Source organism: Coregonus clupeaformis, unplaced genomic scaffold, assembly GCF_020615455.1.
Source record: "Coregonus clupeaformis isolate EN_2021a unplaced genomic scaffold, ASM2061545v1 scaf1249, whole genome shotgun sequence".
Taxonomy (NCBI): Eukaryota; Metazoa; Chordata; class Actinopteri; order Salmoniformes; family Salmonidae; genus Coregonus; species Coregonus clupeaformis.
Window position 1 is genome coordinate 111,445 of NW_025534703.1, and position 26,227 is coordinate 137,671.

Consider the following 26,227-nt stretch of genomic DNA (forward strand, 5'->3'; position numbering starts at 1 on the left):
CAAGACTTTACGGTTACAGAAGTCAACAAATGATAGCTCCTGGGGAGTAGGAGTGATACTGGGGGCTGCAGGGCCTGGGTTAGCCTCTACATCACCAGAGGAACAGAGGAGGACTAGAATAAGGATACGACTAAAGGCTTTAAGAACTGGTCTTCTAGTGCGTTGGGTACATAGAATAAAGGGGGCAGTTCTCCGGGCGTTGTAGAAAAGATTCAGGGCATTATGTACAGAAAAGGATATGGAAGGATATGAGTACAGTTCAGGTAACCCTAAGCGTTGGGTAACAATGAAAGAGATAGCGTCATTGGAGGCACCGATTGAGCCGGTCTCGGCGTGTATAGGGGGTGGAACAAAGGAACTATATGAGGCAGTTTGAGAGGGACTAGGGTTCTACAGTGAAATTGTATAATAAGAACTAACCCAAACAGCAATAGGCAAGGCATAATTGACATGGGAGAGAGGCATAAAGCAGTCACAGGTGTTATTAGAGAGAGCTAAGACAACAACTGGAAATAGCGATAACTTTTGGGCTAAGACTAAACAGAATAAACAGGACAGGGTACCGTGTAAAGGAACAGTCCAGCAGGCATCAGCTGTGCAGCTGAGTGATCGTAAGGTCCAGTGAACAGCAATATGTGAGTCCGAGAGCAGTTTCAAATTGGTGCTTCAGCACAGCTAGCAGGGAGCACAGTTGTAGTTTGCGTGTGCTAGCGGGCCGGGGTGGCAGATGGCTCTTCGTGGTCGTCGCAACTGGAAGCCTGATGAAACCACATCAGACTATTTCGTCGGCAAACCAGTCGTGTTGGATCGGGCGGGGCTCAGTGTTAACACTAGGAGGTCCCGTCCGGTTGACAGAGAGGTAGATAGCCAGGGAGATGGGCCTGAGGCTAGCTCAGGGCTAACTGGTGCTTGCTATAGGGCAATGGTAAATCAGCCACAACAGGTTGCAGCTAGCTAGCTGGTTGTGATGATCCGGCGCTAGGGTCCAGTGATTCCGGCAGAAAGTCCAATAAGCTCTGGGTCGATAGCACGCTGGGTCGATAGCACGCTGTGCAGACTGGCCGACGAATTGTCCAGGCTAGAGCTAGAGCTGGCTGGTGGATAGTGTAGGCCACGGACAGTGGGGAAGACGCTAACGGTGACTAATAACAGGTAGCCATTTAGATGCGGCTACACTAGTATCAGCTTACGGTTCTTGATGAAAGTTATAAAGAAATAATAGAATCCTTTCCACGTTGGGTGAGGCGGGTTGCAGGAAAGTATATTTAGTTAAAGAATGAAAAGTAAAAATTAAGAGATATATACAAAATAGACAAAAAAAACAAGAAATGGGATATTTACACAGGACGATGAAATAAAGCGACCGCACTGCTACGCCATCTTGGAAAAAAAAATATTAACAGAGGACACTGTAGATAGGGGGTAAGGTAGAGGCAGGTATCCTCAATATTAACGGAGGACACTGTAGGTAGGGGTAAGGTAGAGGCAGGTATCCTCAATATTAACGGAGGACACTGTAGATAGGGGAAAGGTAAAGGCAGAAGGGCCTAAATATTAACGGAGGACACTGTAGGTAGGGGTAAGGTAGAGGCAGGTAGTCTCAATATTAACGGAGGAAACTGTAGATAGGGGTAAGGTAGAGGCAGGTAGACTCAATATTAACAGAGGACACTGTAGGTAGGGGGTAAGGTAGAGGCAGGTAGACTCAATATTAACGGAGGACACTGTAGGTAGGGGTAAGGTAGAGGCAGGTAGACTCAATATTAACGGAGGGCACGTAGGTAGGGGTAAGGTAGAGGCAGGTAGCCTCAATATTAACGGAGGACACTGTAGGTAGGGGTAAGGTAGAGGCAGGTAGCCTCAATATTAACGGAGGACACTGTAGGTAGGGGTAAGGTAGAGACAGGTAGCCTCCATATTAACAGAGGACACTGTAGATAGGGGTAAGGTAGAGGCAGGTAGCCTCAATATTAACGGAGGACACTGTAGATAGGGGTAAGGTAGAGGCAGGTAGCCTCAATATTAACGGAGGACACTGTAGATAGGGGGTAAGGTAGAGGCAGGTAGCCTCAATATTAACGGAGGACACTGTAGATAGGGGTAAGGTAGAGGCAGGTAGCCTCAATATTAACAGAGGACACTGTAGATAGGGGTAAGGTAGAGGCAGGTAGCCTCAATATTAACAGAGGACACTGTAGGTAGGGGTAAGGTAGAGGCAGGTAGCCTCAATATTAACAGAGGACACTGTAGGTTAGGGGTAAGGTAGAGGCAGGTAGCCTCAATATTAACGGAGGACACTGTAGGTAGGGGTAAGGTAGAGACAGGTAGCCTTGAGGTTACAGTGTTGGGCCTGTAACCGAAAGGTTGCTGGTTCGAATACCGGAGCAGACAAGGTGAAAAATATGTTGCAGTGCCCTTTAGCGAGGCACTTAATCCTAATTGCTCCAGGGGCGCTGTGCATTGGAGCCTTTGCGATCATTGTCAAGAAGCCGCACCCATCCCATTCGCGTTCAGAGTGAGAAAGTAAAGGCTATAGAGAAATAATTACGCTCAAATGATGAGAATTTCTATCATCTTGAACAGGAGGAAAAGTAGAATATTAGTCAAAGTAGAAAAGATAATGTACCTTTACATCCAATGCTTACAAATACATTATGATTAGTTCAGCCATTTTGATAACTAGATAAAAATAAACTTTGACACCAGACATAATACTTAAGTTGGGTACTTCCTTACCTGTGGTGAGGGTTGTTGACACCAGTTTACTTTGCCTTCCATTTTCCAGCACAGTGCTGACATTGAAAAAGTACCGACTACCACCTTGCAGGTCAGAGAGAGTGATTCTGTGTGAAGATGTGGTGGTGTAGTGGGGTTGTGTCCCTTGACAGTGGTAGAAGATCTGGTAACGATGTTGGGTTTGGTCCAATCCTGGTGGCTGGTTCCAGCTAACAGTAGCTGATGTGGTGTCCACTGAGTCAACAGTCAGCTGGTCTGGAGCAGGAAGTACTAAGGGAAGATAAATACATGATTGTCAATGCTACAGTTTAACTCCAGATATACACTGAGTTTACAAAACATTAAGGATACCTGCACTTTCCATGAAAGACTGACCAGGTAAATCCAGATGAAAGCTATGATCCCTTATTGATGTCACTTGTTAAATCCACTTCAATCAGTGTAGATGAAGGGGAGGAGACAGGTTAAAGAAGGATTTTAAGCCTTGAGACAACTGAGACATGGATTTTATACATGTGCCATTCAGAGGGTGAATGGGCAAGACAAAATATTTAAGTGCCTTTGAACGGAGTATGGTATGTGCCAGGAGCATACATTTTGGTCAAGAACTGCGACGGTGCTGGTTTTTTCACACTCAACAGTTTCACGTGTGTATGAAGAATGGTCTACCACCCAATGGACATCCAGCCAACTTGACACAACTGTGGGAAGCATTGGAGTCAACATGGGCCAGCATCCCTGTGGAACGCTTTCGACACCTTGTAGAGTCTGACCCAATGAATTGAGGCTGTTCTGAGGGCAAAATGTTTGTACACTCAAATGTAATAAACTATTTAACAAGTGTCCCACTTAACATTTCTCCATTTTATAAATCAGAAAAATGTAAAAGTTGTAAAAAAAATAAAGTCCTCAAGCTTTTGATAAAGAGATACATAACTTCCTCTCAGATATTGGCTGAATGTTGCTTCTTTCAGCCTCCCCAAAAGGCCAAAATCTCTTGATTAGGCTCGGTGTTGCACTAAGATTGCTGTAGTATTTTAAGATGTTCTAGCTAGGGTTGTGGAGGTCATGACATTTTGTCAGCTGGTTATTGTCATGCAATAGACTGCCGGTCTCACGGTAATTGACCGTGAATTAACATACCATAAAACTTCTATGAAATGCTGAGTCTCAAATAGCCTCCTGTTCTTCTTAATAGCCGAACAATAAAACACATTTCAGTCTATAAACGCCTGTTTCAAATAAACGCCTGGTTTAAATGAATTGTTTACGAAGTTACCATGAATTGTTTACAAGGTTTAATGTTTAAACAATAAAATAATTCAGCAATGACTCGAAGAAATTATGGCAATCAACCATTTTACAGCCAGTAAGAAACATTCAATTGAATGTTCATATTTCTACCATAAGCCGCCTCCAACATCGTTTTAGAGAATTTGGCAGTACTTCCAACCGGCCTCACAACCACAGACCGTGTGTAACCATGCCAGCCCAGGACCTTCACATCCGGCTTCTTCACCAGCGGGATCGTCTGAGACCAGCGACCCGGACAGCTGATGAAACTGAGGAGTATTTCTGTCTGTCATAATGCCCTTTGTGGGGAAAAACTCATTCTGATTGGCTGGGCCTTGCTCCCAAGTGGGTGGGCCTATGGCCTCTCAGGCCCCTCCATGGCTGCGCCCCTGCCCAGTCTAGTGAAATCCATAGATTAGGGCCTAATGAATTTATTTCAATTAACAGATTTCCTTATAAGAACTTTAACTCAGTAAAATTGTTTAAATTGTTGCATTTATATTTTTGTTCAGAATAATATGTAGCTGTGCGTGGGTAAAATCACAGGGGACCATCTGCTACCCTGCTCAAACCACCGTATTACGCTACTCTCATCACCCCACTGGGGAACCATCGATACGGCTGGCTAGCCTATCTTCAAAGAAGCAACTTCAAGAGCGTATGGAAGGAAAATCAATTCTGTAGTTCTGTTCAGGACTACATGACAAGTCACCGGATAACTACAGAGGAGAAAAACAGAAGACTTGTTGGAACCCCTTCAGAGAATCAGAGCCTTAAAAGCGTGCCGCGAAAAGGCCCAACTACCTTTCCAATGCGGCCCTGTCCACCGAGAGAGATACATGGCGAACCAGGCATTTCAAAGAGGGCGGCGGTTCGTGTGCAAAGTATATGGTTACAGTAGAAGAGAGTAGTTTCCGAATGTGGCAATGTTAAGGGATTCTCTCCCTCTCTTCTTTAACAAGCATCAATGTTGTTGTCATTCCACTAGGGACCTGTTTTCATCGTATTAAGTTTCCAGTCAATAACCGGTACAGTGGGTGTGTTTATCCTGTGTTCCCATTTAATTAGCTACTAAATAAATAATTAAACACATTTCTGTAGTACTGAATCATAAGTAAGGCTCTGGTTTTTGCAGATGAAAAGGAGGTTACAAGGTTCAGAATGATGATAAGATACAAGGTTATGATTAATACGTTGACTGTTTATAGATGTGATAGGTAAAGAAGGTAACTCTTTAAAGAACCGCTCTCGTGGTGCCCCAGATCCTAATGAGTTAATTGTTGCATTATTAATTTAAATCAGGTAACAATTAAACATAGTTAGTTGATTAGATAAATAACAGTTCTCAGATTAATGTTAAAGTCAAGTCACGACACTGTCCATGGTTCTGATATTAAGATGTTGCAAGGTCATGTAACCATTTGTTACTGTACCTTAAATTTGAGCTCACCTCATTTAAAAGAAATGGTATCACTTAAACATTTAATAAAATGTTTATAGCCTTATGGGTGGAAAAGTACAATAAATCCAGGGCTTTTGATATGGGGAAAAACACAACAGAACACTAACAACAAAACAAAAATGCTATTTGTAATGGAACAAAATCACTGTAGTTTCTGGTAAAGAGATGATGAGCTGTAATTGGGGGAAGATCTCTTACTAGTGCAGATTGTTGTAGAGACAGGTTCACTCTGTTCCCCATTGGTCAGTACAGTTGAAACACTAACAGTGTACTCGGTGCCAGGTTGCAGGTTTGAGAAGGTTTTGTGGCAGTCGTCAGTAATGGCTGCGAGTGGGTCTCTTCCTGGGATGCAGTTGGATATGAAGAAGTGCTGTGGGACTTTCTCCATCCCTTCAGCATTGGACCAGTGGAGAGTGAAGGAGGTCTCTTCCAAATGGTCTATCTTGAAATCTCTGGGTGGGACCACTGGAACAAAAATCAAGATTTGTTTAGAATAGAGGATGAGCTGTTTTTGACAGAGAATCCAAAAATGTCTCTAGGAATGAATGAATGTTGTAGTCTGAATAAAACACACAAGTTAGCCTACTGTACCTGTGGATAGGGATGCTGAGACACATCTGCTTTGGCTTCCATCTTCTCCCTCTGTAGCCACGTTGAACTGGTACTTTTCACCAGGTTTGAGACTGCTTATTTCAAGATGATGCCCACCTTTCACTCTTGTTGACCTTGTTTCACCGTCACACCCCCAGGTCACTCTGAATGTCTGTGGTCCTGTCAGCCCCTGAGGAGAACTCCAGCTCAGAGACACTGAATCTAATGTCAGCAACAGGACCTGGATGTCCCCAGGAGGGGGCAGCACTGGTGAAGGAATAATGAGAGAGAAACAGACTTTATTGACAATAAAATTACAAACACAAATGTGTATTATTCATCCCAACAGTTAAGGGACAACAATTGATATGTTTGATATCTTACTAAACGTATCCTCTTAAATTGAGATTTAAATTCAATAAAATTGTTTGGGTCAGTTAATTACGTGTTTCCAAATATACCTACCATCATCTGAGGCCAGCAGTGTGTGCTGGTCGCCATCACAACTCTTAAAGTGTGAGAACAAAATATGAATCAGTCATTTCTTAAAAACAAAGAAATTGTTACTTTGCTAAATGTACAACAGATATTTTAAAATCAAGATATATCAACTGCTTTTGACATACAGGTAACTGCCAAAATAAAGGAAACACTTGAGTAAATGATGGAACAAAGTATATAGAAAGCAGGTGCTTCCACACAGGTGTGGTTCCTGAGTTAATTAAGTGATTAAACCATCCCATGATGCTTAGGGTCATGTATAAAAATGCCCAGGTGTCCATTATTTTGGCTACCATGACTAGAAGAGATCTCAGTGACTTTGAAAGAGGGGTCTCAACGGAGCACAGGGGCTTTAAAGGGTGTGTGTCTGTCGCCAGATCTCAAACCAATGGAACACTTATAGGAGACTCTGGAGCCGAGCCTGAGGTAGCGTTTGACTACAATCAACAAAACACCAAATTATGGAATTTCTTGTGGAAGAACTCCAATAGAGTTCCAGACAGTTGTAGAATATATGTCAAGGTGCATTGAAGCTGTTCTGGCAGCTCGTGGGGCTCAACTCCCTATTAAGATACTTTATTTAGGCAGATACCTCTATATTCCTTCACAGCGTTCCGACTTATACAGGCACTGAAGTTCTCCTGAATGTTTTGCCACAAGCACAATTGCAGGTTTCATTGCATTAAAAGAAAATGACATGTTCGGATAAAATACTGACGGTGCCGTCACACATTGCAATAATAATTCTGCTGATACTGTACCTGATCTAACTTTTCAGCGTCCTCAGAACTGTATTGTACAACCCTGAGTAATGAAACCCAGTAGCTACCTGTCTTGTAACGTAAGGCTACCTTGTAACGGTAACTAGGCTACCTTGTAGGTAACCTAGGCTACCTTGTAACGTAACTAGGCTACCTTGTACGGTAACCTAGGCTACCTTGTACGGAACCTAGGCTACCTTGTAACGGTAACCTAGGCTACCTGACGGTAACCTAGGCTACCTTGTAATGGTAGCCAAAGTTGAAATAAATATGCAAGTTTAGCCCACTTGATATAAATAATAATTTAGTGTAGTTTTCTATCAGAAAAAGGACATGTCTGACTTTCATAAAAATATATTTGTCAACCTCAGGCACTTTTTGGTGCATTTTCCAACTTGTTAGGTGCTTAATCCTAACAGGGTGGAAACTAACAGGGTGGACATTTGTTGGCTAAATTAGCCATAGTTTTGTGAGTGAGCAAGTTTGAGCTAGCATAATGCTGGACACATGAACATGATTTTAACTTCTCTATCAAACATATTTTAACATTTTGAAATGTGGTTAATTTTCATGTAGCTTTAGACCAGGGGTGTCAAACGTACGGCCGAGGGCCGGATCAGGCCCGCAAACGGGTTTAATCCGGCCCGCGAGATGATTTTTTTTTTTAAATCAAAAAAAAAAAATCAAGAAAAAAAATGTGTAAAGTATAAAAATGCGCTGCAATTTTTCAATAAAATAAACTGCTGTTCCAATTGCGTCCACTGGATGGCGCAATAGCAATTGTGTTAAGCAAGCAAACTGTTTATACCAGGGCAGAGCAAGTAGGTCAAGCACGTGCAGCCAATGAGCTACTTTGTTTTGCCCGCGATATTTATTACGGCTTCTACTTTTAACATTATGTGCTTTGGCACCCTCATTGCCCCAATATGTCTCTGTCAAAAAAGAGTAAAGTGGACGCAGAGTGCAGAGTGTTCCAAGAAAAATGGTCATCCTATCTCTTCACGGAATTGAATGGGAAAGCTGTATGTTTGGTGTGTTCAGAGCATGTTGCAGTGCTGAAAGAATATAACCTTCGTCGCCACTATGTGAGTCTTCATGCCGACAAATATGACAATTTTCAAGGACAGCGGAGATGAGAGGTGAATGAACTGTTGGCGGGTCTGAAGAAACAGCAGTCTGTGTTTACTCACAGCCGAGACATCAGTGACGCTGCAGTGAAAGCTAGCTACCTCATTGCTAATGAAATAGCAGTGGCTTCAAAACCATTTAGTGAGGGTGAATTTGTAAAAACATGCATGATGAAGGCAGCGGAGATTGTGTGCCCTGAAAAGCGGCAGGCTTTTGCAAATATCAGCCTGACAAGAAACACAGTTGCAGACAGGATTTCCGATCTTTCAGTGGATTTGGACAGCCAGTTGAAGCAAAAAGTAAAGTCATTTATTGCGTTTTCGGTTGCAATTGATGAAAGCACGGACATTACAGATGTTGCACAACTGGCAATTTTTTCATCCGCGGAGTTGATGACACATTGACCGTCACCGAGGAGTTCGTGGAGTTGGTGCCGATGACAGATACAACGACAGCAGCTGATATTTTTACCGCACTCGTCGGGCGCGCTGGACAGGGTCGGAGTGGACTGGTCCCGCGCTGTCAGCCTGGCTACAGATGGTGCGCCCTCAATGATCGTGGAAAAAAGCAGGCGTTGTGACAAAGTTCAGAGAGAAAGTGCAATCTGCAAATGGAGGACGTGATTTTTTGACTTTTCACTGTATTTTGCACCAGGAGGCTTTGTGTTGCAAGTCATTAAAGATGGATAACGTCATGAAGGTGGTCATCCAAACTGTTAATTTCATCCGATCCAGAAGCCTGAATCACCGTCAGTTTGACAGCCTTCTCAGAGAGAAAGACCACATATATGGCCTGCCATACCACACTGAGGTAAGATGGTTAAGCCGAGGTGCTGTGCTGAGGCGTTTCTTTGATTTACGAGAAGAAATTGAACAGTTCATGGAAGAAAAGGGCAAACCAGTGTTAGAATTTCATTCTGCAGAATGGATGCCGGACCTTGCATTTATGGTGGATGTTACAGAGCACCTGAATAACTTGAACAAACAGCTGCAAGGGCGCAACAAAGTTGTCACGCAGTATTATGACAGCATACGTTCTTTGAAGTTGAAGCTGTCATTGTGGGAGACGAAACTTGCCGGTGGTGATGCAGCTCACTTCCCCTGTCTGAAAAATGTGTGCGCGACCCAACATGTGGCAGACATGAAGCGGTTCAAAGATAAAATAACGGGACTGTTACGGGAGTTTGAGCAACGCTTTCAGATTTATGTTTTTATGTTTTTATGTTGATGTGCTATTGTTTTTAATTGTTTTTATTTTATTTGTATATTTAACCTATTCTTGACTCTGTGGTTCTTGCACTTGTTTGGGGAACAGGATTTCATTATTTTTATCTACATTTCTGCCTGAGAAATGACACTCTGATATAGTTCTGTGATCTGTGAAACAGTTCTGTTAATCACTGAGGCATTGTGTGTTTGTGTGTTCTTTTTCTTTAGAATTTTCTAATAAATTTGACGTGTATTATGATTAATAGTGATGTTGTGCTTGTACTATTTTGGACACACTGTCCTCAGGCTCCAGCTTTATGTTGTATGTTGATCGTATTAAAAACAAAGAAAACAATCTGAAGTTGTTGTTTTTAAGTTATATATAATACCATGATTTTTCCGGTCCGGCCCACTTGGGAATAGATTTTCCTCCATGTGGCCCCTGAGCTAAAATGAGTTTGACACCCCTGCTTTAGACCATTGTTTTCCCACCAAAGAAATGATGACAATTCCTGAATGTGGTGTCACTGTAGGAAAGGGTTGTTTTCTTAAATGGAGATTTACAACAAACTAACAGGGTGGAAAGTGATATTAGGGACAAACAGAACATCTTGAATACAATAATAATTAATACAAAACATTATTGATGAGAGAATTTAACTTGGACAATAAAATATTGAAGAAAGATTCAATATTTTATGGCTTATATTTATTGTGGAAGGTGATGAATAACACCCGGGGACATGGCAAAAACACTAACATCCACTGAAGAAAAGTGTTCAAAATACATACAATTTCCTTTCAAGATCCATATTTTGGTGTTTTTAATGACGCAGGACTTTATATTTAAAGCCTTTTGGAATCCACATCTTAAACTAAATAAGAAGTGATATTTCCTGGAGACAGAAAACGCACCGCATTGTAGAAATGATGCAGGCTGGACACCAATTCGACCTAACCTGGTCATGGCTAGACGGGTTACAGTTTATGTCTAATTGACGTCAAAAGTTGATTTCCTTTTGCATTTAAGTTAACCGTAATCCTTTTCCTAACCTTAACCTTAATTATCCTAACTTTCTGCATCATTTATCCTAACCAACCTGCTACGAAAAGTCAAACCTGTTCATTTCTGACAAATGGTATCCCTTCTAGCCCAAACGCCCCAACCATAGAGAATGATAGAGGCCTCTAGCGGCCGAAATGTCACGATAGAATGGGCAGCGCCATTGAGGGATGCCATCATATTAATGTAGTCAACTGGGTGGGACTTCCAACATCACTGGCTGAAGAAGAAAATGTACTCCTTTAAATAGAGAGATAGCCTCATCGGCGCTGCCCATGATGTCAGAGATGCTAAATAGAATAGATACAAGGGTGAGTCCTCTATCTAGCTCTATGGTTCCAACTGAAACCGAATGTGGTCGCGTTTTTACACATCCATTTTGTCTGGGTTGACTGGGTGCAGCTGCGACTGGAAGTCATAGGCCATGTCTGAAATGTGCTTTGTCCACTACTTACTAAAACTACATAGTGTACTAATCGTAATACGTACTATTTAGAACGTACTGTTTAGTAAAAAATTAATGCACTAAGTACAATGCATCCCCTCAGCTGATAACCATCTGTCAAACACCTGAGTCTGTAAATACGATTATCTTAAGTGTGGAGCGAATTCTACCAAAGCCAAAATGAGTATAAAATCCTAGCATTTAAAGCACTCAAATTTTGAAAAGTTACATTATTTTCGAAATTTCACATAATATAAAAAAACGCGCTATTTTCGCATACCTAAAATGCCTACTAATTAAACGCAAGTATGGGTATTCGGACACGGACACAGTAAAAATGTACCGCAAGTCATTTAGGCCTACCAGGCACTCAACGACCACCTATCAACGTTTGAAAGAAATACACTGTATACGCACGATTGCCTATTGTTTCTTTCGACATCAGCATGTATTATTTTAGGATAAATATATCAATATATCAGCTTAATAGATTACATGTCAGCGTCAGATCGCTGTGTAAAAGACAACACCTTTCGTAGACTTCCTTGTGCGCACTCCGCCGTAGAGGGCCTAGTTGGGTATTTGATATTTTTACCTGCCATTTATTAGAAAGAGAAGTTAAAAATCGGGCATTATTATGTTCACGTTTCGTTGGGATAAATAAGAATTGACTCCTAAAGAATCTTACACCTGACTTATTTAATACAAATATGAACCTACCATTTATCCTGCTGTAGAGAAGCTTCGGGTGAAGCCACATAAAATAGTTGTCGAATTGACTTTCCTCTTCTTCTTTGGTATAATGGCATTCGCAACAATTTTATCTGCATTCCGCCACCTACTGTACAGGTAGATAATAAGGATAATTGCAGTGCTTCTGCTGTTAAGTCTTGAAGGCCCAAAAACGTATCGGATGCAGATATAATGCTGTCCAGCTTCTTGGACACTTGTGCAGTACAATTAATAACTGTGGCTATAAATACTACAAAATGCACCTTCTTCACAATAAGTGTATCCAGATCACTTGGTTGATGTATAACATGTGCAACTGGTTGTGGTGGATCCACCGCCATATCTTCTTCAGAACTGTGGCCTCTTTCCCCTTCAACGTTCTTCACCGCCTCCACATAGGAGATTTGCTTGATAGCTCAACCTCTTTCACCCTAACAGGGCACTCAGGGAATTCGGAAATATGATCCCCACCACAGTTGCAACATTTTACATTCAGACTCTTCAATAACATGTTCCTTCCATCTGTAAACACTTGAAACATGGCCACACTTTATACACTTCTTGCATTGCATAGGGTTTTGCACGAACGCTCTTACGGCGAATCTTATACATCACAACTTTACATAGGGTGGTAAATACTCAAACATCAATAATACAGATACACTTTGCTCATTTTTCCCATTCTTCATACGGGCCAAGCGACGTGCATTAACTACTCCTGGATTTTTTTAGCCTAAGATATTGATTATCAATGTCCAACGGGACGCCAGAAATAGCCCATTTTACCAGTGCCCTGCTCCGAAAATCAAAGCTTTTCACCTCATGTGTCAATAATTTCTCGAGCCACAATGCACACTCCTTTTGCTGTTTAGATACACACGATATCAACACCATACCACTCCTGGTTACTATGATATCAACACCATACCACTCCTGGTTACTATGATATCAACACCATACCACTCCTGGTTACTATGATATCAACACCATACCACTCCTGGTTACTATGATATCAACACCATACCACTCCTGGTTACTATGATATCAACACCATACCACTCCGGGTTACTATGATATCAACACCATACCACTCCTGGTTACTATGATATCAACACCATACCACTCCTGGTTACTATGATATCAACACCATACCACTCCGGGTTACTTTGACTGCATCCACTTTTCCCAAAGCCTTCTTCACCATCCTCATGACTTCAAAAGGGTTTCCCAAATAAACATCTTTATCAAAAAAACATACTCCAACAAGGAACTATTCATCAGACTCATTTCCCACAACAATTTTAACAATTTTTGTTCCATTCTTGGACTTCACTGTTGTCCACTCATCTTTCTCGCTAACTGTCCTCGACATGCTTTCAGCTTCAAACGACACTTCTGCTTCCGCCATCTCACGGTCGTACCACACCCTGCAGCTGAACACCCCCACCCCCGTAAAAATACAACAGGTCTACGTTTTCTAAGAGACAGAGGATTTAGCTTTGTGGTATCAAACATTGATAGTGTCAAATCAATTAAAAACATCTGGAAAAAACAACAGATCTGATCAATCTTGGCATTGGCATACGCGGCAAACTCTATTTTAAATATTTTTTCTCCATTAAAATATTTGATCAAGTTGAAATGTCTTCAACTCTTGGTTAAATGGTGTTAACATACATATAAACGAACATAGACCAGAAAACATCCAGTGTTCTTATTAGCTTTTAGTCATCCCTGTGACAGTTGTAATCTCTCCTTTGTTCCTCTAGGTGGAAGCAGAGGACTTTGTGGATCTGATGGTCCTAAATGTTGTCAGAAAGAAGACATGATAAGAGTGAAGGAGCTCATGGATGATTTCAAAGCGGTACAGAGTCCCAATATTCATTAAATTCAATGTGTTTATGATATAAAGAGATTGGTCACAGATATTAAATTACAGAATAAATTTTCTCTCAACCCACCATTTTCTACACTTTTCTCCCTGTCTCTTTCATCTCTCTCTCTCCCTCCATCCTTTTACTTTCCATTCCCTCTCTGTGTTCATACTTATTGTAGTTTATTTGGGAACAATCCCCACAATTAGAAATAATGTTCATTCAATGAGTTGTATTTATTTTTTATGTCTTCATTTATTTTCCTATAAACAATTGTTATTTTAAAAAGTACTTAATGATAAATCGTGTACATCTTTGTTTGTGTAATGTTTAGCAGATGAATCGAGATATGTTGCATGTTTCTATAATAAAAGAATGCTGAGATTTTAAAAATAAATCAGAAGTCATTCTTTACATGTTCTTTGACAAAGATGCAATACACTTTTCTCTCACATACTGTATAGTTGTGTCATTGTGTTTATGTGAATGAGTCTTTGCAGCAATAATCTGTATATTCAAACAGGTCAGTGATTGCAGTGCTATAATACTGCAGAAAGTATTCATACCCCTTGACTTATTCCACGTGTTGTTGTATTACAGCCTGAATTCAAAATGGATTCAATTGGGGGGGTTCTCACCCATCTACACACAAAACCCCAAATGACAAAGTGAAAACATGTTTTTAGAAATGTTTGCAAATGTATTGAAAATGAAACACAGAAATATCTCATTTACATAAGTATTAACACCCCTGAGTCAATACATGTTAGAGTCACCTTTGGCAGCGATTACAACTGTGAGTATTTCTGGGTAAATCACCAAGAGCTTTGCACACCTGCATTGTACAATATTTGCACATTATTTGTAAAAAAAAAAAAAAGAAGTATTCAAGTGCTGTCAAGTTGGTTGTTGATAATTGCTGGGCAGCCATTTTCGAGTCTTGCCATAGATTTTCAAGCCAATTTAAGCCAAAACTGTAACTAGGCCACTCGGGAACATTCAGTGGCATCTTGGTAAACAATTACAGTGTATTTGACCTTGGGTTTTAGGTTATTGTCCTGCTGAAAGGGGCATTTGTCTACTAGTGTCACGCCCTGGCTCTGCGGACTCTTAAATGTTGAGCCAGGGTGTGGATTTTCCTATGTTTAGTTGTTCCATGTTTTCATTCTAGATCGTTTAGACCTATGTTGGCCAGGGTGGTTCCCAATCAGAGGCAGCTGTAGCTCGTTGTCTCTGATTGGGAACCATACTTAGGCAGCCTGTTTTCACTAGTCATTGTGGGATCTTGTTCCGGAAGGTTTGTGTTTACCTAGGACTTCATGTTTCGTTTGTTGTTTGGTTGTTGGTGTGTACACAATAAAGTATGTACGCCTATCACGCTGCGCCTTGGTCCGCATCTGTCAGCGATCGTGACAACTAGTGTCTGTTGGATAGCAGACAGCCAGGTTTTCTTCTAGGATTTTGCCTGTGATATAGCTGTATTCCATTTCTTTTTATCCTAAAAATCTCTGTACTTCTTTGCCGATGACAAGGATACCCATAACATGATGCATCTACCACCATGCTTGAAAATATGAAGAGTGGTATACAGTTATGTGTTGTGTTGGATTTGCCACAAACATAACACCTTGTATTTAGGACATACATTTCATTTCTTAGCCACATTTTTAGCAGTTTTACTTTAGTGCCTTATTGCAAACAGAAAGGGATACCTAGTCAGTTGTACAACTGAATGCATTCAACTGAAATGTGTCTTCCGCATTTAACCCAACCCCTCTGAATGCGGCAACTGAGTTAGGAAGGAAGCCTGTATCTTTGTAGTGACTGGGTGTATTGATACACTATCCAAAGTGTAATTAATAACTTCACCATGCTCAAAGGGATATTCAATATCTGCTTTTTTTTTTTTACCCATCTACCAATAGGTGTCCTTCTTTGTGAGGAATTGGAAAACTTCCCTTTTCTATGTGCTTACATCAGTGTTTTAAATTCACTGCTCGGCTGAAGGACCTTACAGATAATTGTATGTGTGAGGTACAGCGATGACAAAACACTATTAGTCATGTTAACACTATAATTGCACACAGATTTAGTCCGTGCAAATTATTATGTGACTTGTTAAGCACATTCTTACTCCCGAACATATTTAGGCTTGACATAACAAAGGGGTTGAATACTTATTGAATCAAGATGTTTCAGCTTTTCATTTAATTAATTTTTAAACATTCCTGAAAACATAATTCGACTTTGACATAGTGGGGTATTTTGTGTAGGCCAGTGACCCAAAATATGAATTTAATCCATTTTAAATGTAGGCTTTGACACAACAAAATGTGGAAAACGTCTATTGGTGTGAATACTTTCTGAAGGCACTGTATGTAGTGTTTGACAGTGTACAACTACATTCACAATTTTAATTGGCTGATAAGGGATTTGAGACAGATGCAAAAAGTGTAATGTTTGTTAAAAGGGATCCCTGTTACCATATTTATTTACATTTATTGTTGTATGTTGCACATTTACTTAGGAGCAATTCTAATATCTTATAGTGGATATTAAGGCGTTATAAATGCACTTACAGGGAATTATATGTGTATGCATCATATACATTTTTACTGGATATTTCATTTGTGTTGAAGAAGATTTCTCCAAATTTAACCAAACAGAAATTACCATTTCAAATCTGATCTAATACATTACCATATCATATCTGAGCTAATAAATTACCATATCATATCTGAGCTCACAAATTATCATATCATATCTAATAAATTATCATATCTGATCTGATCTCATACAGTATCATATCTGAACAGATCCCCTAATGATGTACCCAGGAAGGTTGTGGGTGGTGGAGAACAGATCCCCTAATGCTGCATTCAAAACACCTGGGAACTCAGAAATCTCAGACGTCAGTATGTTCAAGACAACTGTTAAGGTGTAGAACTAATGTTGAATCTAATAATAACCTACATTTATCAATCTGACTCCATTATTATGTGAACGCTATAGGTCCATAATGGTATCCAGTGGGTATAGCTAAGGTTGGAGCCTTAGAAGATGCACATGTTTAGGTTTTAAGTTCAAGTTCCAGAATACTGCACAGAAGTTCTAAATGTGAATATTTCATCCAACAGGAGTATTGTGTTGCTAGTTGGGCAGGGTTTGCTCTTTTGGGACTATCCCATCGGTTCCTTTGTACTGGGTAAGCTAAGTAAATAAAATAAACAACTAACATTACCAGAGAGAGGTCAAAGACAAAACTGATCCTAGATCAGCACTCTTACTCTGGGATGCTTTGTGAATACGGGCTCTGGTCACATGTCCATGGATGACACAATCCTTCTAGTGGTCAATTCTGGTACTGCTATAACTTTACTGATAACGACTGTTTTCTATCTATTAACTAAAGTGTTTTTACTGTACTACGTCAACTAATAACTGACACCATTTAGAAGGAAAACATTGGAGTTACTATTAGTACATTATAACACTTAGTAATACAGTATACCTGACAAGTAAATGACATACCTGGATCACAGTATATAGATGTATTTAATCAGTAGAATGAACACATGGTACATATGGAACAGAATGGAAGGAAACATAGAACACTGCTGCATTTGAAATGGATTGATAACTGTAAAAACTTAAATGAAAACAGAATCTTATTCAATTGTTATATGCACACATTAAATGGTAAAAATGGTAAATATAGTTTAAAAAAAGTCAACCACAGTTAGAGCCTACTAGACCACAGTTAGAGCCTACTAGACCACAGTTAGAGCCTACTAGACCACAGTTAGAGCCTACTAGACCACAGTTAGAGCCTACTAGACCACAGTTCCACTCCCCTGGGCCTGATGAACGGTGAACAAACTCCCCATAGCCCTGGTCTCTTTAAAGACATCAAATACATCTTTCAATGTAGATACATATAGAAACACGTTAGGCCTAACAAAGGGAAAACCAGTGCAACTCCATAAGATAAAGGGCTTACATTAGTTATTATAATTAGACTACGGTGTGAACGGTATTTCACACACCCAGTAATTTGAAGTACATTTTACAACCTTCCAACTCTTCAATGGGTCTGATGCCGTCTCTGAGATCTCAATACAAGCCAGCTCGTCATTCAAGCTACTTGGTTCCCCTTCCATCCAATAGCTATAAACATCACAGAGAATCAGAGATTAATATCATCCAATAGAAAATAGAGAATCAGACGGTTAACCTAGTCTCCAGGCTCAATTTCTGCCATTCGACAGAGAGTGAGAGAGACATCTGGCTGAGGACAAGATTATCAGACTGTAAAAAGTAATTTATTACAACAGAAAAAAAGTCCTCCAGAACCTGTTCACTTACGTAGGTCTAAATTCTGTGTTGAAAAGCCACTCCCAGATTGTGTCACTTGTATATGCACCAATCCAGATATTCTTCTTAAATCCATGGATAAATATCTATAATATCATTTTGGAAGAAAAACAATGACCATTATTTAATCTCCACACCAGAGGAACACTTTTAGTAGTAGTAGTATAATGTACTGAGCCTGGTCAATAGAAATACAAGGGGATTTAGGATGTTTGAAAAGGTCCTGAGTACTTTGATATATGCCTTCTTCAGCGCTCACAAAAAAACAAAAAAACGTTGCAGAGCACTGGTGCAAACTCAGGACGCTTGGAGGGGAAGCGTGCTCACACCTCACAGACCAATCTGCACTGACGACTGCGCCACGGCAGTTCACAATGCTCAGGCAAGAGGGAGAGTACTTGATGGAAACAGAGCGTTGTTTTTAATCATTTTTGTTTGAAGCCTTCCCCAACCAATTGCCCTAACCTTAACCCCTAACCATAACCCTTTGAGTTGTTTCTGTTTTAACCCTGTAAACCACATTGAATGAATGCGTCAAAAATAGACTGATCCAGATTACGTCGAATGTCGAAGTGAAACTATGAGATAAGGTTTCAGCCTCAGGTGCTATACTATAGTATAGGTATAGATATAATCTCATGCAAACTTGCTTTGCTGACAGGAAGTATATTCTATAAATTGACAGTGACATGAACATTGGTGATACAATTATTTACACATATTGAATACTAATCAGAGATGTAGATAATGATTAATAATTATAATTATAATAAAGAAACAGTAGTATTATAGCATTACTAATGTATTCTCTATTACCTGTTCTTCTCTGCTGTTTATAACAACCAACTCTCCACCCATTGCTCTGCACTGCTCCTGACCGTCCCCGGCAGAGTCCCTCGTGGAGGAGACATAATAACAGCTGGTGCCAAACTGCCACCATTCATTCAGACAGGGTTTCTCTGAAATAAACGAAATAGAACAGCAGGCATTTCAAAGTCTACAAATAAATTACATCTCTTCTAAGTATGAAATAAAATGATACTTGTAAATTAAGAAAATAAAAGACTGCACTCACCATAGGACCTAAGCCTGGTTTTTAACTGGTCTCTCTCTGTGGTCCTGGTATTTAGAATATTCTGTAGCTGGTCTCTCTCTGTGGTCCTGGTATTTAGAATATTCTGTAGCTGGTCTCGCTCTGCAGTGGCATCTGTAAAAGGGAAAAGTCAATCAAAATGTGTAACTGTCACAACATTGACTACAAATGTTTTAGTAAAAAAAAAAAAAACACTTACGGGAAACCCACAGGCCTATGATCACAGCCAGTAGAACACACACTGCAGCAACTCCAGAGGGTCTCTCCCACCACTGAAAATGTACTGAGTCACAAATTATTAAAGTAAAATCTTTGGTAATGTGTTAATGTGTTTTACTTGTATCATCAGTGCTTTATTTGAGCCAGATCCTGCGGGAACAGGGTCCTGCACCTCTCCATTTTGGACTGATGCGTTACAGAACCTATTTGGCCGGATCCGCTACCTTTCGTGGCATGAAAAATAATTGTTACTGTTTGCAATGTAAAAATTATGATTAAAGCGCTTAATGTATCCTCGTTAATTCTCCTGCCCCCTAAAAAAAAATGCAATGTGAAGATGTCGATTTTCAGCCCGCGCCTGATATTCTGAGAATACTATTATGGTTCACCCGATATGGATGAAAATACCATCAAATTAAAGCTGACTGTCTGCACTTTAATCTCAGTCATGATTTCAAATCCAAACTTTTGGAATATAGAGCCATAAGAGGAAATGCTGCACTGTCCCAATAACTACAGAGGACACTGTAGATAGAGGTAAGGTAGAGGCAGGTGGCCTCAATATTAACAGAGGACACTGTAGATAGGGGTAAGGTAGAGGCAGGTAGTCTCAATATTAACGGAGGACACTGTAGATAGGGGTAAGGTAGAGGCAGGTAGCCTCAATATTAACAGAGGACACTGTAGATAGGGGGTAAGGTAGAGGCAGGTAGACTCAATATTAACAGAGGACACTGTAGGTAGGGGGTAAGGTAGAGGCAGGTAGCCTCAATATTAACAGAGGACACTGTAGGTAGGGGTAAGGTAGAGGCAGGTGGCCTCAATATTAACGGAGGACACTGTAGATAGGGGTAAGGTAGAGGCAGGTAGCCTCCATATTAACGGAGGACACTGTAGATAGGGGTAAGGTAGAGGCAGGTAGCCTCAATATTAACGGAGGACACTGTAGATAGGGGTAAGGTAGAGGCAGGTAGACTCAATATTAACGGAGGACACTGTAGATGGGGGTAAGGTAGAGGCAGGTAGCCTCAATATTAACGGAGGACACTGTAGATAGGGGTAAGGTAGAGGCAGGTAGCCTCAATATTAACAGAGGACACTGTAGGTAGGGGTAAGGTAGAGGCAGGTAGCCTCAATATTAACGGAGGACACTGTAGGTAGGGGTAAGGTAGAGGCAGGTAGCCTCAATATTAACGGAGGACACTGTAGATAGGGGTAAGGTAGAGGCAGGTAGCCTCAATATTAACGGAGGACACTGTAGGTAGGGGTAAGGTAGAGGAAGGTAGCCTTGAGGTTACAGTGTTGGGCCTGTAACCGAAAGGTGGCTGGTTCGAATGCCGGAGCGGACAAGGTGAAAAATATGTTGCTGTGCCCTTGAGCAAAGCAAATAATCCTAATTGCTCCAGGGGCGCTGTGCATTGGAGCCTTTGCGATCATTGTCAAGAAGTCACACCCATTCGCGTTCAGAGTGAGAAAGTAAAGGCTATAGAGAAATAATTACACTCAAATGATGAGGATTTCTATCATCTTTAACAGGAGGAAAAGTAGAATATTAGTCAAAGTAGAAAAGATACTGTACCTTTACATCCCATGCTGACACATCCATTATGATTAGTTCAGTCATTTTGATAACTAGTTAAAAATACACTTTGACACCAGACATAATACTTAAGTTGGGTACTTCCTTACCTGTGGTGAGGGTTGTTGACACAGGTTTACTTTGCCTTCCATTTTCCAGCACAGTGCTGACAGTGACAGAGTACTGAGTACCATATTGCAGGTCAGAGAGAGTGATGCTGTGTGAAGATGTGGTGGTGTAGTGGGGTTGTGTCCCTTGACAGTGGTAGAAGATCTGGTAACGATGTTGGGTTTGGTCCAATCCTGGTGGCTGGCTCCAGCTAACAGCAGCTGATGTGGTCTTCACTGAGTCAACATTCAGCTGGGCTGGAGCAGGGGGTACTAAGGGAAAATACATTATTGTCAGTGTTACAGTTTAACTCCAGAAATAAATTACAGGAGGAAAAGTAGAAATGGTCGGCGTGCAATTCCTTTTGATATGGAAAGAAATACATTTAAAAAACAATAGAAGTCACACAACAGGTTAGATTTGTAAAGTAACATAAATTAGGGGTTTCTGCTGTATTCATTTAGCAACGGTGCTGCTACATTGTCACCGCCACACCAATTTCTTTCAATATAAAGAATGCTGTGATTATAAATACTCTCCACAATAAGAAGTGTTTTACACTGTAGTACTGATAAAGTTAAAGCAAGCAGAGGCAGATCAACTACTTGATATATTGACACACACTAATGGGAAGCATTAATGATTTCAGCACCAAACTGCATGATGAGATCTGGGGAATTCACCATCATATATTTCTCATCAGGGAAGATACTGTACCTTTACATCCAATGCTGACACATCCATTATGATTAGTTTAGAGTCATTTTGATAACTAGTTAATGTTTAATCAACTTTGACACTAGATATAATAATTAAGTTGGGTACTTCGTTACCTTTGGTGAGGGTTGTTGACACCAGTTGACTTTTCTTTCCATTTTCCAGCACAGTGCAGACAGTGACAGAGTACTGAGTCCCACATTGCAGGTCAGAGAGAGTGAGGCTGTGTGAAGATGTGGTAGTGTAGTTGGGTTTTGTCCCTGGACAGTGGTAGGAGATCTGGTAATGATGTTGGGTTTGGTCCAATCCTGGTGGCTGGTTCCAGCTAACAGTACCTGACGTGGTGTCAACAGTTAGCTGGTCCGGAGCTGGAGGTACTGAGGGAAAATAAATTGTCAGGGCTGATGTTAATATATATATAAAAATATATATAATATATACACTGAGATCATGTGACAGATCACGTGACACTTAGATTGCACACAGGTGGACTTTATTTAACTAATTATGTGACTTTTGAAGGTAATTGGTTGCACCAGATCTTATTTAGGGGCTTCATAGCAAAGGTGGTGAATACATATGCACGCACAACTTTCCCGTTATTGTTTTAAATAATTTTTTTAAACAAGTCATTTTTTTCATTCCACTTCACCAATTTGGACTATTTTGTTCATGTCCATTACATGAAATCCAAATCAATTTAAATTACAGGTTGTAATGAAACAAAATAGGAAAAACGCCAAGGGGGATGAATACTTTTGCAAGGCACTGTAAATCATCTCCACAATAACAAGTGTTTAACACTGTACTGCTGATAAAGTTAAAGTAAGCAGAGGCAGATCAACTCCTTGACTTAATGACTCACAGGAATGGAAGAAAGCATGAACTCAGATATTAGTGCATTCGCGAAGTATTCAGACCCCTTGACCTTTTCCATATTCTGTTACGTTACAGCCTTATTCTAAAATGAATTAAATTGTTTTTCCCCCTTGTCAATCTACACACAATTCCCCATAATGACAAAGCAAAACCAGGTTTTTTTTTTTTTTTGCAAATGTATAAAATAAAATAAACGAAATATCACATTTACATAAGTATTCAGACCCTTTACTCAGTACTTTGTTGAAGCACCTTTGGCAGCGATTACAGCCTCGAGCATTCTTGGGTATGACGCTACAAGCTTGGCACACCTGTATTTGGGGAGTTTCTCCCATTCATTTTAGATCCTCTCAAGCTCTGTCAGGTTGGATGGGGAGCGTCACTGCACAGCTATTTTTAGGCCTCTCCAGAGATGTTCGATAGGGTTTAAGTCCGGGCTCAGGCTGGGCCACTCAAGGACATTCAGAGACTTTTCCCGAAGCCACTCCTGCTATTCTCCAGTCTGAGGTCCTGAGCAGGTTTTCATCAAGGATCTTTCTGTACTTTGCTCCGTTAATCTCTCCCTTGATCCTGACTAGTCTCCCAGTCCCTGCCGCTGAAAACCATCCCCACAGCATGATGCTGCCACCACCATGCTTCACCGTAGGGATGGTGCCAGGTTTCCTCCAGACGTGATGATTCGTATTCAGGTCAAATAGTTAAATCTTGGTTTCATCAGATCATATAATCTTGCTTTCATGTGCCTTTTACTGAGGAGTGGCTTCCGTCTGGCCACCCTACCATAAATGCACGGACAATTGGTGAGTGCTGCACGAAATGGTGGTCTTTCGGGTTCTGCCATCTGACAGAACTGGAGCTCTGTCAACTACCTGACAGGCCCTTTCCTGATTGCTCAGTTTTGGCCAGGCGGCCAGCTCTAGGAAGATCTTGGTGGTTCCAAACTTCATTCCATTTAAGAATGATGGAAGCCACTGTGTTCTAGGGGACTCAATGCAGCAGACATTTGGACTTGCCAGAACTGAGCCTCGACACAATCAAGTCTCATAGCAATGGTAAAGGTCTGAATACTTTTTAATTTGTAATAAATTTGCAACAAATTCTAATAACCAGTTTTTGCTTTGTCATTATGGGGTACTGTGTGTAGATTGATGACAAACAAAATATATTTTATAAATGTTTTATTAAGGCTGTAATGTAACAAAATGTGGAAAAAGTTAAGGGGTCGGAATACTTTCAGAATGGACTGTATAAACAATTTTTATTGATTTCACTACCAAACTGCATTTCGAGATCTGGGGAATTCACAAATAGTCATTTTGATAACCAGAAATAATACTTAAGTAGGGTACTTACCTGTGGTGAGGGTTGTTAACACCAGTTGACTTTGCTTTCCATCTTCCAGCACAGTGCAGACAGTGACAGAGTATTCAGTAGCAGGTTTCAGGTCAGAGAGAGTGATGCTGTGTGAAGATGTGGTAGTGATGTGTGGTTCTGTCCCTGGACAGCGGTAGGAGATCTGGTAATGATGTTGGGTTTGGTCCAATCCTGGTGGCTGGCTCCAGCTAACAGCAGCTGATGTGGTGTCCACTGAGTCAACAGTCAGCTGGTCTGGAGCAGGAAGTACTAAGGGAAGATAAATACATTATTGTCAGGGCTACAGTTTAACTCCAGATATACATTGAGTTTACAAAACATTAAGGATACCTGCACTTTCCATGAAAGACTGAACAGGTGAATCCAGATGAAAGCTATGATCCCTTATTGATGTCACTTGTTAAATCCACTTCAAATCAGTGTAGATGAAGGGGAGGAGACAGGTTAAAGAAGGATTTTTAAGCCTTGAGACAACTGAGACATGGATTTTATACATGTGCCATTCAGAGGGTGAATGGGCAAGACAAAATATTTAAGTGCCTTTGAACGGAGAATGGTATGTGCCAGGAGCATACATTTTGGTCAAGAACTGCGACGGTGCTGGTTTTTTCACACTCAACAGTTTCACGTGTGTATCAAGAATGGTCTACCACCCATAGGACATCCAGCCAACTTGACACAACTGTGGGAAGCATTGGAGTCAACATGGGCCAGCATCCCTGTGGAACGCTTTCGACACCTTGTAGAGTCTGACCCAATGAATTGAGGCTGTTCTGAGGGCAAAATGTTCGTACACTCAAATGTAATAAAATATTTAACAAATGTCCCACTTAACATTTCTCAATTTTATAAATCAGAAAAATGTAAAAGTTGTAAAAAAAAAAGAAAGTCCTCTAGCTTTTGATAAAGAGATACATAACTTCCTCTCAGATATTGGCTGAATGTTGCTTCTTTCAGCCTCCCCAAAAGGCCAAAATCTCTTGATTAGGCTCAGTGTTGCACTAAGATTGCCGTAGTATTTTAAGATGTTCTAGCTAGGGTTGTGGAGGTCATGACATTTTGTCAGCTGGTTATTGTCATGCAATAGACTGCCGGTCTCACAGTAATTGACCATGAATTAACCATAAAACGTATATGAAATGCTGAGTCTCAAATAGCCTCCTGTTCTTCTTAATAGCCGAACAATAAAACACATTTCAGTCTATAAACGCCTGTTTCAAATAAACGCCTGGTTTAAATTAATTGTTTATGAGGTTACCATGAATTACCATGAATTGTTTACAAGGTTTAATGTTTAAATAATTAAATAATTCAGCAATGACTCGAAGAAATTATGGCAATCAACCATTTTACAGCCAGTAAGAAACATTCAATTGAATGTTCATATTTCTACCATAAGCTGCCTCCAACATCGTTTTAGAGAATTTGGCAGTACTTCCAACCGGCCTCACAACCACAGACCGTGTGTAACCATGCCAGCCCAGGACCTCCACATCCGGCTTCTTCACCAGCGGGATCGTCTGAGACCAGCGACCCGGACAGCTGATGAAACTGAGGAGTATTTCTGTCTGTCATAAAGCCCTTTGTGGGGAAAAACTCATTCTGATTGGCTGGGCCTCGCTCCCAAGTAGGTGGGCCTATGCCCTCTCAGGCCCCTCCATGGCTGCGCCCCTGCCCAGTCTAGTGAAATCCATAGTTTAGGGCCTAATGAATTTATTTCAATTAACAGATTTCCTTATAAGAACTTTAACTCAGTAAAATTGTTTAAATTGTTGCATTTATATTTTTGTTCAGAATAATATGTAGCTGTGCGTGGGTAAAATCACAGGGGACCATCTGCTACCCTGCCCAAACCACCGTATTACGCTACTCTCATCACCCCACTGGGGAACCATCGATACTGCTGGCTAGCCTATCTTCAAAGAAGCAACTTCAAGAGCGTATGGAAGGAGAATCAATTCTGTAGTTCTGTTCAGGACTACATGACAAGTCACCGGATACCGGACAACTACAGAGGAGAAAAACAGAAGACTTGTTGGAACCCCTTCGGAGAATCAGAGCCTTAAAAGCGTGCCACGAAAAGGCCCAAC

General features: G+C 40.7%; 1 protein-coding gene and 1 long non-coding RNA gene across 2 annotated transcripts in view; both read right to left on the reverse strand.

Moving 5' to 3' along the window:
• LOC121554703 (fibronectin-like) overlaps window positions 1–26,227 on the reverse strand; it is a 34,205-nt gene that overhangs the window by 6,223 nt on the left and 1,755 nt on the right. The window contains exons 4-7 of the mRNA XM_045217839.1: window positions 24,117–24,223; window positions 22,001–22,261; window positions 21,170–21,439; window positions 2,737–3,006 (exon numbers count right to left, since the gene is read on the reverse strand). Of these exons, the coding sequence (XP_045073774.1) occupies window positions 2,737–3,006; window positions 21,170–21,439; window positions 22,001–22,261; window positions 24,117–24,223 (908 nt within the window). The remainder of the gene's footprint in view (window positions 1–2,736; window positions 3,007–21,169; window positions 21,440–22,000; window positions 22,262–24,116; window positions 24,224–26,227) is intronic.
• On the reverse strand, window positions 17,645–19,338 carry LOC123486517. The gene is made up of 4 exons (XR_006659394.1): window positions 19,244–19,338; window positions 18,985–19,127; window positions 18,160–18,254; window positions 17,645–17,961 (listed from the first exon to the last, which is right to left on the reverse strand). It is a non-coding gene; the product is annotated as an uncharacterized LOC123486517 (long non-coding RNA).